At 38.6% G+C, this 20,679-nt stretch overlaps 1 protein-coding gene across 1 annotated transcript in view; it reads right to left on the bottom strand.

Moving 5' to 3' along the window:
* Positions 1-8,727: 8,727 nt before the first annotated feature.
* The window catches only part of GABRB1 (gamma-aminobutyric acid type A receptor beta1 subunit), a 152,504-nt gene continuing 140,552 nt past the window's right edge, over positions 8,728-20,679 (bottom strand). Inside the window, exons 5-6 of the mRNA XM_019553449.1 lie at positions 19,592-19,836; positions 8,728-10,606 (exon numbers count right to left, since the gene is read on the bottom strand). Coding sequence (XP_019408994.1) covers positions 10,259-10,606; positions 19,592-19,836 — 593 coding nt within the window. The 3' untranslated portion in view covers positions 8,728-10,258. The remainder of the gene's footprint in view (positions 10,607-19,591; positions 19,837-20,679) is intronic.

Raw genomic sequence — 20,679 nt, 5'->3', positions numbered from 1 at the left:
CTGCAGCAGAAGGGCTTAAGAAAAGACAAGCAATCATATCTGAGGGGAGGTGTGTGGAAACTGAAACTTAGAAATTTTACAAAAAGAATCCTGTAGAACTTTGTGTGTGGTCATGCCCCTGTAGTACTTAACCTCTCATTATATATGTCTTGAAGTATGGAAGAAAGCATTATGTCTCCAAGTAGGTTCACGTACGGAACAAAAACAGTCCTTCAGTACATTACAAGATATGGCCAAATGGTGTGAATACCAAAGAAATAGCACAGAGAAGTGGTAAGTTACATAATGAAATATGACTGAAAAAGATATTGCTTTTATCACCATCCAAATCACACAGGTCTGCCATGAGAGAGCAAAGTAAATCACACCAGGGACCACAAAAATCCATCCTGAATGTATAAGGCTTAAACCAATGGCAGGTGAAGAGAAAAGAGTTTGTATTCTCCTTGAAAAGTGATTCTTCTCTGAGCTGTTATTTTTCTGCTGCCATCTATACAGTAGTACTAAAATTATATTGTATGTGATGATGCAGGGGTTATGGAAGAAGCAAGGATTTCTTAGGGTGTTGTCTTTTGTTGGACCATGTGTATAGTTGGGACAGGTGTAGACAAGCTCTTAAATGCAAGATGTTTATCCGGTGACCTGATGATGACTAGCTTGCCTTCAAAACTTGTCTAATTCTATCCCAGCTATGCACTTGGTCCAATAAGAGAGAGAACCCTAATAAAACCACATATATAGAAACTGACCCTCTTTGATAATTTCCACATTTTTCTGCATGTTTTCAGGTCTCGTGGGATTTTTCTTTATTTACCTACTTATACGATGCCTATTAATATGGTATTTTCACACCATACATATAATTCCAACAGTTGATCTATTCCTTTTGCATCTTACCCTTCACTGTCTCATACGTGTAACTCTTTCTTTTAAAAAAATTCACATTCTTTGACTATTTGTATATGTGGATTTCACCTCGGGGACACGTACGTTGGAAGTGAAATCCACATAAATAAAACATTTCAAAAGATTACAGATCCTGAGCTATGCAGGGTTTCCCCTTGGCTAAACTCACTTAATTTTACATGTGATTCCATGTTGTTTTGGCTAGCTCATGAGTATTTATGCAGTTTGGTATGATGTGACTCTCAGAACTGACTTAGCCAGAATTTCCATTGGAGTCAGTGGGAATTTTGCCAGAAAGAAGTGAACATGGTTTGGTCCATCTCAGCTTTGTTGAGTCACTATGTAAGTCACAGTATTAAGGGCTCTGTAGAAATGTTCGTATATCAAAATGTATTTCAGGAAAATATCTCGAGTGAAATATTGACAAAAACCTTTGTGCAGCAAAATATTCTAAATATAACGTGCAGACCTCTTAAATGTATAATAAAGAAACTGATGTAACTATAAAATATTTGAACAAAAATGCCTAACGAAAAGGGTACAGATAATGCACACGCTGTATGAAATTTTGTTTTCAACATGTAAAAAGCATCTACAGAAATTCACATTACATTGACACATTGCAGTTTAAATCACAAAATGTAGCATATTGTAATACGAAGTAGAAATGGTCATTACAAACATAATTAGTCTACCTGTTCTCACTTGGCATTTGTTAAGCATATTTTTTCTGTTTTGTTGAAATCTCAAGATTTCAGGAAGGAAAAAAAGAGTCATTGTTTTCTTAGGCCTTGATCTTTCACCTTTAAAGTGGATGGGAGTAGGAGCAAACCCACAAGAAACACATCTAGAAATGATTACTGCAGTAAAACAGCTTTTGTAATGAAGTGACTATGTTTAAAAATATCACAGTTTTTATGAGTCTGTAATTAAAATATGAAGTTCTGTTGTAAGCCTTTTGGGCAACACCCCAACTTGAAACGCTCTCAGTTCTGCTTTCATATACAAATGTGTTTTGTTAATTTTTTCTTGATATAGAACTGTACACATGCATTGAAATTACAACTAAAGAATCAATGATGGGATTTTTTACTTCATTGGGTCCTGGAAGAGTACTTGGGTGTGTACAAACCAAGCTAGCAAAACTTTTGATTCATATAAATCTTGTTTAAATAGTTCAGTCTTTATTCTTTTAAAGGACCCTTTACGTCACCCTAGAAGGTATGATTTGCACCTGTCCCAAGACCTCTTTATGCTATCAAGACTGATTAAAGGGCCGGCAATGCTATCAAGACTGATTAAAGGGGCCATATTGAGAGTAAGAATCGGTCTTTGCGTTCCTTGCTTTTAAGTCTGCGTTATTGAAGGTCCTACTGTTGCAATGGTTTTTGGCCAGACAGACTACTGCGCTTCTGCAGAGTGTATTGTATGTTAGAGTGGTTTGTAAGACAAAATATGGGATGTTCAATACTTTATGTGTTTGCCTTCAGATGTTTATATGCACAACTTTCAAAGTTTATTTATGGTCATGTATATTTTACTCAAAACATCCCACAGTTGCATGGCTGTTACCAACAATTTTACCTTAGTGTGTTAGCAGTGGAAGGAGCTTCAGAGGAGGCAAAGTGGTGTTTGCCATCATAAAAATCAGACGATTTGAGTAATACTAAAGGCCTTTTGGAGCTTTGTCTTTCTGGTTATTCTTACAAGTGCAAACTGACATTGGCAGCAGTATTGGAAAAAGAAGCACTGGAAAAAAATTCCTAGTGGAAGTAGATCTTAGAAAGGTCATTGTGGGCACATCTGCGTGAGACATTTTACTGTAGAGTTGCCTAATTAGCTCCACAGTAGAGTCTCAGCTTCTACACATGGCTGCAGTAAACTACTAAATGCCGCTGTAGGTTAGTATGTGTAAACACAAGTTTACAGCTAGTGCAGCAGCATTATTTAGTGTGCTGCAGTGCACATGTAGATGCTGACAGGCCTGGCTGGGGGCACGTGGGTGCCTTAGTGCAGGGGCTGCCTACCGGTTAGTCCTTCGCTAGAGCCCCCTTTTGCTCCAGCCAGCCCCTCCGCAGCATGTTGAGTCAGTTTGGAACAGCCTCAGGCTGGCAGGCAGACCCCCTGGCTACCCCTACTAGCTGGGGCTGCCCCAACCTGTCTTAACATGGTCCTGGACGCACATGTAAAAACAGTACCCAGGAGCAATAAACTGGTGTGAACTGTGCTGGAATTTATTCAATTGCATTCATAGCATGTGTAAATGCACCCTGTATGAATCAAATGCCTGATCTGCTACGTTACTATAAGTGATAAGATATTTTCTCTGCTTGTTGGAAACTTCACTGTCTAGTTACCAATGACCATTCAAATCAATGACATTTATTCTGTTGATTTCAACTGGAACAGTAGCAAGCCCTAAACTGACTAAGAAAACAGCAAAAGTTGTTTCAGCGTGGGCTCTATCCTACATTTTTCGCATACCCCATTCAGGCCTGTGCCTAATAACAATGGTTAATCACTACTTCCTAAAGCCACCACCTCTCAGCACTACATTTTAGTTTAGATGCTGGTCTAAAAATTAGTTGCAGGTTATCTTGTCTTTTACATCAGAGCTGAACAGCTGTGATTTTTTTTCTTTAATCTGTGAGGGGAGCAAATAGCCTTCTGCTGATCCTAGTAAACTAAAGATTGAAACAATAAAAAACTTATTATGACAAATTCTTATTTAAAATAGGTGCTGTTACATTTTATATAGTTATTTACAACTAGGAAAGTAATTTTTGAATATATTTCCTTTTATAGGCAGAGAGTAATGTATTTACATAAAGTAGGGGTTAGAAAACTTCCCTGGGATTTCCCGCCCCCCAAAAAAAGTAGGTGGAGGCAGAGCAGGCATCAGTTCCACCCAAGGCAAGAGGTTATTGTTATAAAAAGAAGACCCAAAACAAGCTATACAATAAATGCTAAGGGGGGGGGGGGACAAGATACACTTTACTCTCAGCTGTGAGACCTTTTAAACAGCCCAGAGTAACCCATTTGCCAGATTTATGACTGCCCATGCTACTTTAATTTCATCCCCTTGTATATATGCACTGTAATTTACTCGTCATGATTTATCTACTGTTTTATTACAGGTATTCTGTTTTGTTCACTTGATGGATGCCAAAGGGGTGGAATGAAGTTTTCTTGGGTAACCACAGACATGGCATTCACTTTCTTTCAAATAGTTAACTCTGCAATGTAAATAATACTTGTTAGTGTAGTTTTCTTTGCATGCAATTGATTTCATACCACAAAGTAGTCCCTCCATTGATTAATACTCCCATGAGATTATTAACCATATATTCTTAGCATCTGAGCACTCATGGAAGCCCATGGTAAAGGTCAGACAGTAGAGGGAGAGAGCAGCACTAGTGGCTACACATCACAGCTGTTTGCTGTCATTGTCTGCTAACATAAACTATTAGAGAAAGTACACTAGAGGTGTCTATCGCACAACGGATTCAGTATATCAGTGCAGCCATTCTCTTATAGAAGCATCTTTATGGCTAGCATAATTATGGCACAATGCTGTGGTAGGAATGATGGCCTTAGATGTCCATAACTTTTCTCAGATTTTAGTCTTAAATGTTATTCATGAAACTTCCTCTGCAGAATTAGGTAAAGGAGATCAATTGGTTTCTCAGGTGTGGCCATCCTAAGTATCTACACAGGGACTTTTACTATGAGATATACTAAGTATAAATGTAAATTTATAAGGCTGTAATAGAAAAATTCATATCAAATTGTTACCCATTCACAACAGCAGTCTTCAGTGGTCTCTAGGACACAATCCTAGCTAGATTTTTAAGAATAAACCAACCACTCAATGCTGCTTACCAAACAACACAGATGTGTGTTACTAGTGTCTGGCTATAGCCTCTGATCTCCTTCCCTTTTTTGGTTTCAACCAATCAGACAACTCCATCTCACCATGCAGATTAAGGGAAGGTGTAGTGCTGTTCCTCTTGTAATTCTGCATTTCAAACACCAGATGGTGCTTTGCAAAGGTATAAATATAAGTGCTTACCACCTCCCCACAAGTCCTCTCAAGCGGAGTTCAGGAATCAGCAATACAATGGCCTGCCTTGGCTTTAGAGAGAACTCTACCAAAACATTAACTTGAGGTCAGAATGCCTATTGCTACTTTTCAAAGTAAAAATAGAAGGAGAAAATTAAGCTCGCTCTGTAATACATACCCTCTGTCTGGATGTGCTTTTTTAATATATAGTTTGAGACTTTACATATAACTTAATAATGGGGTTAATTTGAATTATATGCTTTATTAAGCTACCTTTTTCACACATACCCTTGTGTTTATATGTTTTTTTAGGAGAGAATATTCTTTCTGCATTTGCTTTATCTTCATAAATCAGCATGTTGCACAAAAAATCTATGAGCGCTGAGAGGAAGGAGACTATAGTACTGGTGACCATTCAGATATTGCATCTTGAATTTGATTGATTAAATCCTGTGTTATTGTTATAATAGAAACAATGTGTTTTTCCCCCCTCCATCATTACATTCTGGAAAATCCCACTCAATGAAGTGCCTCTAAGTGAAAGATTGCTTGGTAAAAATGGTTTGGCTCTATCTGGATAAAGAGTTCAGTGTTTCACACTGGGGGTTTGCCAAAGAAAAGATGGTCTCATTCTTTTGTATATGAGAAAATTGGAGGGTAGAATGGAGGAAATTTGTATCTGCCACATAGATTTTTCTAAACGGTGTATTAAAGCATGCCATTTGGTTGCCTGCTTTTTTTAGTGTATAGGAAAGAGAGAGGGGGGAGGTAGTTTGGCATGCTAATGACATTCAGCTCTGTGACCCACTTTCCTTAGAACTGTGTGATGTTAATAGCTTGTCCAAGTGCCTGGTGTTTGGGTAGGAACTAACTGGATGAGGCTTAATCTAGCATCCCCTAGTTTTATCCAGGAATTCATGACAGAGAAATGATGAAGTACTATCTATTATTTTAACAGGAGACAAAGGTCTCATGTTTATTGCTAAAATTTGTAATCTAGGACTTTTCTGGGATTTATGGTTGCTTCTAGATATCCAGATAACAGCTGTGATATTGAGTAAGTCCTTTGTTGTTGGCAAGGAGGTTACAACCTTTCCTTCCTAATACAAACCTTGTAGTTATGATATTGTCTGTTCCAGATGAAATTATCAGGATATGCTCTAGCTGAGCCTATTTCTGAAGACCACAGGGGAATTTCAATTGATAGAGACTGGTAACTTTAAAGATGTTCCATCAATGGAGCATGTTACACTTGAACTCCATAGGATGTATTCCCTCCTTCAAATTAACTTTAGTTTGAGTCCTGGGTATGCTAGAAACTTGTGTTCTTTTCATGGACCACCCTTCCCCCTTAAAAAAAAAATGAAAATAAACGGACTGCCCTCTTCAGGGTGCTTGGGTCTAGTGGTCTGCTTCTTCCAATTCATGCTAAGGAGCTCCACAGTAGAAAGAGGGGAGTAGCTGCAAGAAATAAATGAGAACTTGGGCTCCATTAGCTACATGTGGTTTCCTTGTATGGCCATGTGCAGGAACAGAAGGCCTTGCAGTCTCACTTCTCCATTCCATCTCTTTTTTGCTCTCCAGTCTTAGGGCACTGACTTTGCATAAGACTGGTTGGTCCTTCCAAGAATGAGGTTGGTCTTTCCACAGTAATTGTGGGAATTGGTGTCCTAATCACTGGTGATGAATCTGCAATGCAGACTGATCAGTTTAAAAATGGTATCTACCGATTATAAAAGCTTGCCTTTGCCTATCAGTGGGCATGTCTACACATGCCTCTTACTGTGCAGTTGGTATTGTGTAGTCTTTTAGTACTAAAGCAAGTACTAAATGACTGCACGGTGCCAGCCAGGACTGCACAGTCCCAGTGGTGCACGGGTCATTTCCAACTCTGTTACCATAGTGATGAGCTACTGCACAATAGTGCCTAGTGTTTGGGTAAGAACTAACTGGATGATGCACAGTAGTGATGGCGCCATGGTTACTGCCTGCTTATGCTACACTGTAGTATGTAACTATGGCAATATAGTGTCTTGTGTAGATATGCCCAGTGGAAGAAATTGCATTTTAATTTCATCCACATTGGTTGCCACCTATCTTCAGTCTTCCTATGCAACAAAGTGGTTAGTCAGTGGCAATGATACCAGATCAGACTATTTCCTACTTTAACCTCTGCAAGCTCATTAAAGTTCCAGTCTGGGTAGCCTTATTTTTAGTCATCATCTAGAGAGAACCTTCACTGAGGTCCCAGTTCTGCTATTAGTTTTTATATTAAGCCAAGATATGGCAAATGCACTGGAGAGAAATGAGGCCTATACAAGGCCAGATTAGTGGGTCCTTTAGTGGGCCGTAGGCAAACAAACTTGTGGGCTGGTTGAGACCCTCCCCCCCGGTGATGCTGCCTGCGAGGCTCAGAGCCACAGCTAGGAAGCAGGTGCTGCAGGAATGAGGCTGGCAGAGGGGAGGGGAAGGGAGGCAGATGGGGCTATTTGCACTGCTGCCATGGAGGAAAGGACTGGGGTCTGCTGCACCTCAGGGCCCTAGGAATCTGCCTAGTTTGCCTAAGTGTTAACCTGGCCCTGGGCCTATATCAAGTAGGTGAACAAGGAATCAAGTCTGGAGCATCAGGAAGGACTTTGGCTATGAACGCACATTCAAATAACCTGGGTTATTCTCTTGGGTTTTTTCTTCATCTAGAAGAAACTTACTCAGAGCTGTGTGTACAGATATTCAATGCTGAGGCCCAGAAGAGTGGAGAGCTTGCACTGTGCAGTTGGGGCTGGAAGGGGGGTTGGGGAGAGGGGCGTGTTGTGCATATATCTCAGCATGCTGTGCAGGCTTCCTTAGTCTGGCTGGCAACAGATCACAGCAGTTCATAGGGTAGCCCTGACTGCTGATGCTTAGCCTGTTTTTCCCTGCAGCACAATGTGGGGATTGTGAAGAGGGAGTGCTTTGGAGCAGCAGAGTCCAGTGAGTGACACATTTTCTCCCTTCTGGGGGTGGGCAGGGAAGAACCGTGTTCTCTACTTAGAGAAGCCATGGCATGTACAGATATTTGCTCTCCTAGGGGAAACTCTCCTGGGAGTGATTTAACCCTGGTTGTCCCCAGGTTTATTTTTACCCTGGTAGAAAAAGCCTGAACATCTGTGCACTCGTGGTTGAATGTCTGTACAAGGCCTTTGGCTTGTAGATTACTTCTTCAACTGGTAGCTGGGTTCAGGGCATATTTGTTTGGTTCTAAGTAGGATGAACAATTTAGTGTTTGTGAATTCTTTGGATATACAAGGAGCAGTTCCGCTCAAACATTTTCTACTTGGTTAAGAAACTGATGCTTTCATTTACAGCCCCAAAGTGTTTTAAGATTGTACATGTGGTTGATACATTTTATGGTATTCCAGAGGGTTTTTGTTACTTAGTAAGAAAATAAGCATTAGCCAAAAGATATGGAACCCTTTATTTTCTGCACTTTGTTATACTTAGTGAAAGGAAACATCATATGCTGATTTTTATTTTTAAATGCAAAAGCAGTGTGAACCTTCCATTGCAAGGATAATTTTGGTATTATTTTCAGGTAGTGGTGACCACAACATTCAGACTATGGTAAATTGATTTGAGAAATATTTATCTGAACAAAATGTCCAAATAAATCTGCAATCTGGTCAAAAAGCTATCTAGTTCATCAAGTAGAATGTAAATTTTAGGTCTGATTCTGTACTTTGCCTCTTAGAGGTCACAGCAATGAAGCCACAGTCCTCTGAAAGTTGGATACAGAGGTGAATTTATGCCTAGTCTTTGCTATAGAGTTCTCTAGTACTGCCAGGAAAACTGTTGTACATTTGCACTCAGATCTCTTGGTGTCTGAAGATTCTTGTGCAAGAGTTACTCCACCACTACTGTGTAAGCCTTCTGCTGCCATTAAATAGCTGGCTGAAGATGTGTAGCCCTTCTGAAGCTTTTGGCCAGCTGTCACAGCCTTTTAGCAGCTAGTGTCTTCCAAGAGTGTACCTTCCTGCTGAGTGGAGCCACAAAGAGCTGCTAGAATATAAATGTGCTCCAATAGCTCAGTGCTGGCAGCTTCTCTCTGATGCAAGATATTTTGTTGATAGGCTTAAATGGCTGTCTGTGGGCTGTTCCACAGCTATGATTTGCTGTGGAAAGAGTGCTATAGCTAATGCTTTTCCGTCATTGTGGTCTAGGACTGCAAGGCTCCTTTCTTATGTTAGGGGAATTCCCCAGAGGCTCTTTGACAACTCTTTTATACTGCTGAGGTAAAGGAAAGAGGTTTTAGGGTTTATCTTGCCTATGAGAAGGATCAAATCTTGTAGAGATTTTGACATTATGAATGTAAAAAAACCAGTAATTTTAGATTTCTTATTGTTTGATCATCTGAAAAATGACAGAAAGTTTCCCAACTATTAATAAAGTCAACAGATGAGACTTACTAATCCAGTTATGACAGGTTTTAACTGGTTCCCATTACATACAATCTTTGTTAATCACTAACTTTAATCAGCATATTATTAACTATGGCATGTAATTCCATATATCCTTCTAGGGTAATGGCCATTTATAAGAATCATATCCAAAGTTATGCAACAGTTCTTACCCTGTATGTTTTGCCCTTTTGAAAAAGCTGATGATCATCTTCAGTTCTTCAAGGAAATAACAATAAGAGCAAATCAACTAGTTTGTATGTAGGAATTTTCAACAGGGTTGAAAATCTGAAATGCAATAAGAATGTCCTTTAGTGAGACTTCCTCAAAACACTGGTATAAGCCACTCCTAGCATAAGTACTCACTCTTGGAAAAAAAATACTCTTTAAAGGACTCCTTTCCTGCTGTTCTTTAACATCTGTTAGTGCTGGAAATCTGTAACGTATCATCTGCTGTGTTTGAGGCAGCCTTGTTAAGAAGGTGTTACCTACTAGACTGTAATGGGGAACAAAAGAAGATTGGTTTTAATTTTAATTAAAAAAACCAGTTCAAAGATGCTAGGTAAAGGTCACTGGAGATGCAAGAACTTTTTTATATAAATACCAGAGTAGTGCCTATTTTTAAGTTGCTCTTTAAGAGCAGATCTCAAGAATAATAGTATGCTTGAATAGACATGGTGTTCTTTTGAAGTGCACGTGGTTAAATTGTTTGACGTTAAAAAAAATCCTATAACCATTCAAAAGCTGAGTATCTTACCTTGAAAATGTAACATTAGAACTCCTGCAGTCCTTCAGGGTAAACAAAATTTAAGAAGTAAAGAAAACAAGTCTAGTTATGAGTTGATCATTGTACAAATTAGTGGACATAATAAAGCCAATAAACAACATTGAAAAGAATGAATGTGATGGGAAAGACCATCCTTGACCATTTGTCTATGGCGTTAACGTCAGTCAAATCTGGGATTTTGACTTTGAGCTGTGATGCCCTTTTCTTCAAATGCCCCTTTTTATGAATCACGTGCCTATCCAAAGTGCTTCCGCTGTAGAGTTCTCTGCTGGAGGTGGGTCTTCTGTACTGGATGCTAGCACTGTCATACGAATACATGGTGGCTCTTGGATCACTGATATTTGTGAACATTTCTGAGTTACTGTCCTCATTTCTTATTTCAAGTGAAGTAAGAAGAATATTTCCATGAGCATCAACCTGTGTCAAGAAAGGAATGCACATTAGGTTTTTCAGTTAGCTAACCTTATGTGAGTGTCTTTCTCTCTCTCTCGCAAATTAACAAGTTGCTTTTGTTCTTGCTAATGAGTAACCTGTTTCATTTGTAGTAACAGCACCAAGGAGAGTAGAGCATTGACAGGAGTACAATGTATACATATTATTTGACTGCATTTGACTTTTCTCCTTTCCCTGGTATCCAATAGCCCATTTTATATTTAGTTGTTAACCATTTTTATCCCAAGATGGTATCTTGGTTTGGGGGATTACTTATTTTAATAATAGATTCCACATAATAAAATTCTGCCAGTCTTGCCTTTAAGCCACAAAATCTATAAGAAAAAACCTGAATGAACAAAGTGTGTAACATCATAAATACTTCTGTCTTTTATATAGTGATAGTGCTCTATGGTCATTTTAAAGATGTATAGGAATTGTGATAGTTGACTTCTTTCACAGGAAGAAAAGCAACTGTGTGTTTTGTCAGCCAAGCACAGTGAAATACTTATTAGGAAGACATTTTTGCAGGTATAGAAATATTTGTCTATTTATACTTCTCTGAGTAGTTTGAAAGCCTTGGTATTAGAATGCTTTGGTTGAGGAGAAGAGCATCTCATAGTGAATGTTTTGCGTATGAGTGTATGAAAAGATCTTAAGGCACTCCAGGGTGCCAAAGCACCCTGGCTGAGAATTACTGATATAGGCAGGCACATAGTTATCTAAATAGAAAATAGTCATTTTTTGATATCAGTATGGACAGAAGGCAAACAAAATGTGGCAGGAGTTAGACCAACCTAAAAAATAACTCAGAATTCATGTCAATATTTGCAAACCACTTCTCACTTTTTGGTTATCTCAAGGATGAACATGATTTTGTGTGACAAAGCCTGTATTACTATAGGAAGGCTTTTAGTATTTTCATATATATATATTTTTTTGTCTTGGAAAATTTTGGGGGACTTCTCAAATATATATTCTTAAGCAGTTTATAATAGACATAGACATATTCAAGGAACAGATCTTTGACTTCTGTCAACTCCACTTTTAGTTTTTGAGTATCAAACAGTGGTCCCTTTCTGTTGATTCATATGCAGCCAATCTAGATTATGTTTCATAGATTTCATAGTCATTAGGGCTGGACGGGACCTCGGGAGATCATCGAGTCCAGCCCCCTGCCCAAAGGGCAGGAAGTCAGCTGGGGTCATAGGATCCCAGCAAGATAAGCATCCAATTTACTCTTGAAGGTGTTCACTGTAGGTGCTTGAACCACCTCCGCTGGCAGACTGTTCCAGACCTTGGGGGCTCGGACAGTAAACAAATTCTTCCTTATCTCCAGCCTGAAATGGTCTTGCAGGAGTTTGTGACCGTTCGACCTCGTCATCCCTTGGGGCGCTCTGGTGAACAGACGTTCTCCCAGATCCTGGTGGTCACCCCGATAAACTTATAGGTGGCCATCAGTTTCTGAGTGCTCCAAGGAATGAACAGATTTTATTTATTGATTATTTGATGTTTATGATGCTCTCCTCAAAGGTTTCTGAGAAACTTATAATACAGACAGATACAATAATAAAATGATATGCCAGTACCCCCAAATAATACCTGGGACTTAACCTCATCCACTAAATTAAAAAGCCAGGAATTGCTTTTTAATTTTAAGAATTTAGTTACAAATGTGAAAGTGTACACAGATTAAGATGATTCATGGAAGAATTCTATGTATGTGGTACAACACTGAAGTAACATTTAATTTGCGAAACATTTACAATTAAAAGCCAGTTCTGGGTTTGTGAAAACAAATATAACATTCATGATATACAATGATGATGTGATTCTACACCTCCATAACATTGCAGTCTTGTCCAAGGTAAAGCTCTTTTCAGAGAGATATAGAACTTGTATTATATAACTTGTTTCCAGTTGAAAAATAAGCCTAACACTTAAGAATGCCATCCACAGTCCCCCTACGAGATAGGTCAAGCAACATTGACTTATCACATTGGTGCTTCATCAAAAGCAGTTACAAGTGGGTTTAAGAAATAGCCCCCATGCAGAAATGTAGCCTTCAGGAGATGCAGTAGTGTAAGGAACATCTGAAAAAGTATACGTTGCAGTGAAATGAAGAAAGGCTGTATTATTTCCTGCTGAAGACTCACCATTGGACTGAAATGCAGTCAAACACCCAAGTTGTTAGTAGGAATAACAAATGATGGAAAATCACCCTCAGCAGGAAAAGTACAATCTTCAGTATATCATCTGCTTGCTTCCACTAGATCTCTGTCATTACTTTTTTCTTATTTGGATGAAGCATCAGCCACTTCACTTTTATCTGTGCATCACACAGTAGGGATGGTGATCATTTGAATTAGAAAGGATTCCATTAGGTGTGATCTATGTCTGGCTGACACCACAACCCACCTCAAAAGATGATACTGTTCCTGCCCTGAAGAGCAAACTGTCTGTAGAAAAAGGCACAAAAAAGAAAAGCTTTGAGGGGAAAAAAAGGGTTTCTTTTCCCTCTGCAGAAACCAAAGTTCTCCTAGAGTTTTCTGAAGGAGATGAATATTAAAGCTGTTTGGGTAGTGTTAGACTGATGTTTGGGAATGTTTTGATGAAATATTGAAACAAAATTATCTGTGGGTTTGCATCAATTCAAAACGTTTGTGGGGGGAGCCCATGTTATAGACATAAGAGGAGAGAGAACAGCCAAATGACCACATCAAAGGGGTTGAGATACTCACCCAGGGTGTGGGCCATCAACATTAAAGCCTCTGGACTGGGAGTTGCTTACACTCTGGGTGAGTGCCCTAACCAATCAGTTATTTGCTGTTTTCAAGTAGTTTGCTCTTTTATTTAGCTTTCCACAACAAAATAATTAAATACTTTGGATTTGTCCTGAGGTGGAATAGGATTTTTAATTTTTTTTTAAATTTTTTTTATTTCAGTTTTGTGGGACCATTCTTTCCCCTTGGTCTATGAAATATGTCTCTCAAGCTGTATAATCCTATGTGTAAATGAAATGACAGTTTTGTAATGTCATTGCAGCAGCAGTGTAAGTAAGCATCATTAAAGTTATGTTTTCTTCTTGTAAAGACAAATTGCTCACAAGTGCCTAAAATCTAAATTGATGAGTCATATGGGTTCTTCCCTTTAAACTAATATATACTCACAGTTTATTTCAAGCCAAGTGGCATATGAATTATTGCTTTAATTTAAGTGTTACAAATGATCCTGTTACATTTTAAAATGAGTTTTTAAATCATTTTAGGCCTGCTGATTTGAATAAATCATAAAGCAATTCACTGGCTTTGAATTATAGGTTTTACAATTCATAAACTTACAATGCATGTTGATCTTTAATGAATTAATGCTCTTCAAAAGAGAGGCATTGCAGTTCATCTACTACAGCTGAGCCAAAATTTCTGCTTGGGTGATATGAAGCTAGTTCAGTAGACAATTCAGCATCTGTATCTTTAATAGAACTTTAAAAGTGTACTAAAAATTCCAAATAATGTTATTTTTTAATCAAGCCATATAGCTAAAGTTTAATTACTGAAGTGTAGCAGGAGTCTAGGAGGGCTCCCCCGTGCCCCCCAGCACGCTCCCTGGTGAACCTGGAAGTGGACTGGAAGTACTTCAGGTCCACTTCTGAGTCTGCTGCTGAGCATGCTGGGGAGCCCCCATGCTTTAGTGGGATGCCCCAGCATCACAGCATTCATGAGCTGCCTGGTACCCTGAGGTGTGTAGAAGAAACATTTAAAGCTGTGTCTATGTCCAAATTGCCAAATCTTTCCGAATCTCTCCAAACCAGTGTTGAGGGTTCTGATTCAATTCAGAGCAATTAAAGGGTCTCTTGATTCAATTTAGATTCAGCTGCCAAATCGGGCCAAATCTCAGCCAAATCAAATCAGGGACTGAAGCTTCACATAGCCCTACTAGATTGGATTTTGTCTCAGTGTAAACCTTTAACTATTTTGCAATCCGAATATATTTTACATTTCTGAGGTGCAGCATCTCTAGCCAAAATTTTAAGCAGCAATGTTTGCTCTTTTGAACTCCCTCTCCACTCCCACTGAGGCATCCAAAATGAGCAGTCACTTTTAAAATGTAAGTGTGTAGAGTGATGGATTTTTGACCTTTTGTTTAGTGAATTTCACATATAGTTGTTCTTTTAAAAATATAATGTAACTATAGTTAAATATTTAGTGCACATACAGATCTTTACAATATTAATCCAGTGAGTAGTCTTAGTGACTTCCTTGAATTCTTTTGTGCACGAACAGTTACAGGATGAAAAGCAGATAGATGAAGGACACCTTGATAGTTAAAATATAGGACTGACAGTCAGGAGAGATGAATCAATCCCTTAGTTAACTTGGACAATAAGTTGCCAACAGGGTGATAACATTTCCCTGCACAACAGAGAGAACTCTAGCCTGAATTAATTTTGTTGAGATGCAATGTAAGGCTGCTTAAAGTAGCTAGGGAAATGGAAAGTATTGTTACTCTATTTGTCGTCATCCCAAAGGAAATTAAAAGATATGTAGGCAGTTATAAAACAGTAGAGCTGATATACGATTAGTTAACTCATCTTTCTACATAGATGTATCAAAGTTTAAATATTCTTCAGATTAGTAAGGTGGTTTGCAATGACTATTTTTATAATGAAAACATCTTAATATTTTTTTCTATGCCAGAGTAATAGCTTCCATATGTGAATACTCCATTTTCATTTTCAGAAAGGTTCAGTAAAGCTCCCTGAAACCTAAACCAAGATGGAGCACACATGCATGACTCCTCACTGCTGACACATTCCTACAAGCTCAAAGAAACTCAAGCTAGTACTTTATCTTGAGAATGATGAATGCTGTTTCATGCTTCATGGCTCCTAAGCAATACTGAAAGTTTTGGCTGCATATATAAAGTATATTCTGTTACCTACAAAGTGTGGTCAGTCACAGTTATAGGAATTGTTTACTATGATTTTTTCTCATTGCAGTTCGTTAGTAGAGCTGGGCTCTGAAATATTCAGTATTTCTAGAATGAATGATGAATTTATTTACTTTATACAAATAAGTGGACAGATGCAGTAATTCATTTTGCTATGACTTGCTGTATTTTCTGTTTACCTTAAGACGAAGGTTTCTGGCCAGATTTTGAAACCTATCCTCTCAGTAGCGAGTGGCTTCTCTCACTAATAATCCTATTAGAGTTAGCACAATAAAGGCCCTCAGAGCAATAATGCTAGACAGAATGATGATGAGAAGATTACCTAAATTTCACAGAAGCAAACTTAAGAGCTTCCTAAGTGATTAATGATCTAAAAATAAGTGCTGGTGAAACAAGTATTTGCATACAGGGCCCCTCTAAATATTTAACTCCTCTGGACGTTTTTATTCCAGTTATCTAAATCTATGACCTCCATAAGAAGTGACATCTTGGTTGACAAAAGGAGGACAGAGTTATAAATCACTTTTAAATGTTTTATTCAGGAAAAATAAGAAGCAGTTTTAATAACAATGAAAAAATGTCCTCTGTGTATAAAGAAATTAAAGTAATTAAAAACAACATATTACTGTGAAACTGGAGGGGTCACGGGTTCCTCCTCCTTCCAGCTATGGAGAAAACAGCCATGTATGAAACATTACAAGGTCATTAAACTTGTCTTCCACATCCCGTGTCACTTGCGAGATAAGGTTGCATGCATCTCTCAAGCGTATCTAACAGCATAGTGTCTGATGTAGGGGAAGATTAATTCTTGGTACCCAAGGCATAGGTAGGAATTAGTAACATATTAACCTGGTCAGAAAAGAAAGGAAGAATTGTTACATCTACACCAGGGTGCTTAAAGTGGTGCTTATGTGAATATATAGCATGGATCAATGTATTATGAGTGAGCCGCATCTCATACTTACTGATGCTCTTTTCCTATTCTCCAGAAAAAGTTTCCTGTGTTTTGGTATGAACCCCTAAGGAACCACTGGAACACAAGAGATAATGGGATCAGATGAGTTATTCCAACCTATTGGCTCCTCTAGCCTGTGACCCATGTCTTCTTCCTGTTAAAAACTGAAAGGTAAAAATTACCTTAGTTCATTGGTATTTTCCATTCTGCAAGCTAAAGAAAGGCCATGCGAATAGCACGCTGATGGACGCCAGGGGATGATGAAATGTATTAATATGCATAACTCTTAATCAGTTCAAACTCATGCACATCACAGACATACTGGACATGTCTACACATGCATTTATGTCACATTAAATTTACTGTGCGATAAGTGGAAATAGGCAGGCATCTACATATGCAGGCGCTAAAGTGCATTAATGCTGTGTGTGGTCTGACTTGGGATTAAAGTTAGGGCCAAGTCAGTCCACACACACAGTGTTACTTCTCTGTAACATGTCTACACGTATGCTACTGTGCAGTAACTAATCAGGTGTAAAATTGATATCTGCATGGTGCCCAAGTTGGTGTAAGTTGCCATAGTTACTGCATAGTGTGGGCATGCATATGTAGACATATGCCCATACTGCACAGTAATTTAGGTTACTGCACAGTAAATGTGCATGTGTAGATGTGTCCACTGTGTGTAGAAGGCATTTGCTGGTACAGATATCCTCCATTTCTCTAATGACTCTTCCAACTTATGATCTAGATGAGCATTTTACATCAGCTTTTGTGAACCTAATCAAGATATAACTACAATATACAAATCTTTAGAAAACCATAACTTACCTCCATCCCAGGAAGCACCTGTACAATAGTCCATTCTGAATTCTTCACTCAGTGAACTGGAACCCACTGAGCCAAACTGGATCTTGAAGCATCTACCTGCTTTCATCATGAATGCTTGCTGTCCATGTTCCATTTTACATCACAATACCTTAGGAGTGTGGGCCTTTGGGCCTTTGAAGCTGGCCTCAGTATATTTGTGTGTTTGTGTGTCCCATTTCATCTGAAAGTACAAAGTTTATGGACTTTGCCTTGAGTCAACAATCTGTAAAGGCATAGGTTAGCTTCTTACCTTTGTCGGGGCAATATTTTGTGGAACACCTGTGGGCAGTTAAGAGTCTGAACACATTTGCTTTTGTAGTGCAATAAAGCCATTTTTTGTTCTGAGCAGTAAGTGAATAATATATGTAAGCCTATTTTAACTTGCTCAGTGATGATTATGAGCATATTGGTACTGAGAACATGGTTGCCCACCTGATATTCTGTGGCTACTGGGACATGGATCTTCCAGTCAAGCGCCAAATTGGCATCTGTTTCTGAAGTGTGAATGTATATGTAATTACAATATCTCTCTGATGGCTCATCTGATAAAAAACTGATATATCACTTCAGTTTTTTCATATCACCAGCAGAAATTAAGTCCAATTTAGTTTAAAAGAGATTTTTTTCCCTCAAAACTTTATTGTATTTACTCAAATACAAGACAAGGATTTCTCCCCATTGGTATGCAGAATAAAAGCTCTTGTTCTTTACATGCAAGGAAATCTCACTAAATACAGTCTATCATTAAACTGCTGCCAAATCTGCATGTGCTCAGCAATTGAAACCAACTATGAAGTTGATTAAATGAAGCTGATACTAAGCATAATTGTAAAATACATGGCCCACCTTGGGCAAACATGCTGATTGGAACATAGCACAAGAATAGATTAGTGTAAGAAGACAGGGAAAGGCTTCCAGGGGAAAAAGTTGCAGAGAAGCAGAAAGCAAAGGGGCTACCTGACCCCTTAGATTTATTTTCCCTGCTGTAGTAGTGGGAGAGGGACAAATTCAAGGCAAACCTCCAATAATTAGATTCTATACCTGGAAAATTATAACATTTACAAATTTTCCATGTATGAAATCTAATTATTGGGGGTCATCTTATTAGCAGGGCATTTTGTGTTTGAGTAAATGTGGTACTCGCAATCATGACTACTGCTTTTTATAAGCTAACCCAGGTCAGATCTCTTGAGCATTTGAAAGAAATTAGAAGGAAATCAGTATTTGGCAGAAAGTTATATTTCTGATTCAGTGATACACTTTCTTGTGAGGCAGTCTGGGCCCAATATTTCTAGGATAAATGTCTATTTATCAAAGATTTTTGACAAAACTGGAACAGGTTTACAAATATTTGAAATAGCTAATTTTTAAATCTAAATTATTTTATTTTATTGTAAATTAAAACATGTGTTGATAGTTGAAGAATTTCTAGGAAGCTTTCTAGAATTTCAAGCTGGATGGATTAGTAGTGATTATTTCAGTTCTGTTTCTTTACTTGGCTGTTATTACCTCATGTGACCAGGTGGGTTAATTGAAGTCAATATGACCATTTTCAAGAAGGAATATCTCTAATACATGTACTGTCTCTGAACCAAGGGAAGGCAAGGAAGGGAGAGAAGAAGACAATGTCCAGCGGTTAAAACCATTACAGTGGAATGAGGTCTCATTGTTAGTTGTGTTGGGCTTTTCTGAACTGGAGAATCTTTCCATCGCTTTCCATGTTTTTATATGAGTTTTTTTAGTTTTTTTCTGAATGCCTTTCTGATGATCATGTATAGAGTATGCAAGATTTTATGCTGTTACTACCTTATATCCTATTCTGGATACTTTGTTGCCCTGATACAGTAGTCCTTTACTGTACAGCTATTGTCAACAGATAAATAGCATGGAAATATAAAAAGTGTATCTATACTGCAAAGAACTCCATCCTGCCTGGGGGTAAGATGATTGCTTAAGTGACCTGCTAAGGTCCTTTATAGCCTTATTGCTCTGATTTCCAGTCCTCAAACCTAACACTTGCTGACAGAATATCCCTACTCTTTCTATTACCTACTATTTCTGTTGCTATTTTGTGAATGCTGAATAGCCCCAGTAGGGCATACTTTTCTCACTACTTCCTCCCCCCAAGATTTCCAAGCTTGCTATAATAGAAATAGAAACCATATGAAAAATCATCTTGAATCTGTTACCTGGACTTTTTTCATTTCCAGTTTGCCCTTCTCATTAGGAGTCTGGCCGGCTTTTTCAACGGCCTTTTTTTGACGCTGGGGACCTTTTCCAAAGAATATGTAGTTCACAAAGGCGTATTCCAGCAAGGCCAGAAACACAAACACAAAGCATCCCATTAGGTAAATATCTATTGCCTTTACATATGGAATCTTTGGCAGCGTCTCCCTGAGATGGGTACTGATTGTGGTCATTGTCAGCACTGTTGTGATTCCTGTGAACAACAAAAAGATAAACTGACAAAGACAACTGATTAAAACCATTCCTCACTTTTGAAAGGCAGCAGATTGGTGCTGAGACTCAAACGTATTTTATTTATGATGCTGGGTAGCTTATTTAATTGATTAGAAGAGTGTAACAAAATAATATTACTGCTGATCAAGGCCATTTGTTCTCTGAACATGTTAATTTATGTGCTTAAACTGCAAGTGAGAGAGGTCTTTTCTTCAAATGATATTGCATGTGCCTCCACTTTCCCTGGCCTTTTCCATGGGTGGAGGGTTAATTGATTACCTCTATTTATCTCTGGTTTGTTTTTCTCACTAGTGGCCTCCTCTGACATTTATGATACAGCAGACCTTTTCCAAAGTGATAATAAAATGTTTTCCAGTGTTGGCTGACACAGCCAGGGGGAACAGGCGTGTTATGGAGGGGGCACACTTGGCTTTTTTAGATCAGGGGATGTTGCCCAGTTTATTTCTTGCTGTAGTCACCTGGCCAGATTCACCTACAGTGGAGTTAAATTGACTGGCATCCTGGAAACAAAGTAAATATTAGCCAAAGGAAAGATATCATTAGTGTAATTTCTGAATAGAGAAAGAGTAGCTTCAGGATGTCATGGTGGACAGTGGCATAGGGCACTCTGGGCATCAGGGGGCAGCATGGAAGAGGAAAAGAAACGTCTTACTCTAGTGGAGGTGGTGGCTGCTGCTCAGTGTCAGCTTTCTCAAGGCTGGGCTTCCTCCAGATCTCAGTGTCCCATTCTCATTGCCTCTTCATCTCCCCACTATACGCATGTTGGGAGCAGGACTTGTGTGCTCTGGCAAAGGCTCCTGAC

This window comes from Crocodylus porosus, unplaced genomic scaffold (assembly GCF_001723895.1).
Source record: "Crocodylus porosus isolate Cpor-Errol unplaced genomic scaffold, CroPor_comp1, whole genome shotgun sequence".
In the NCBI taxonomy this organism is placed as follows: domain Eukaryota; kingdom Metazoa; phylum Chordata; order Crocodylia; family Crocodylidae; genus Crocodylus; species Crocodylus porosus.
The sequence above is the reverse complement of the archived record's forward strand: the minus strand, read 5'-3'. Positions and strand labels throughout refer to the sequence as shown.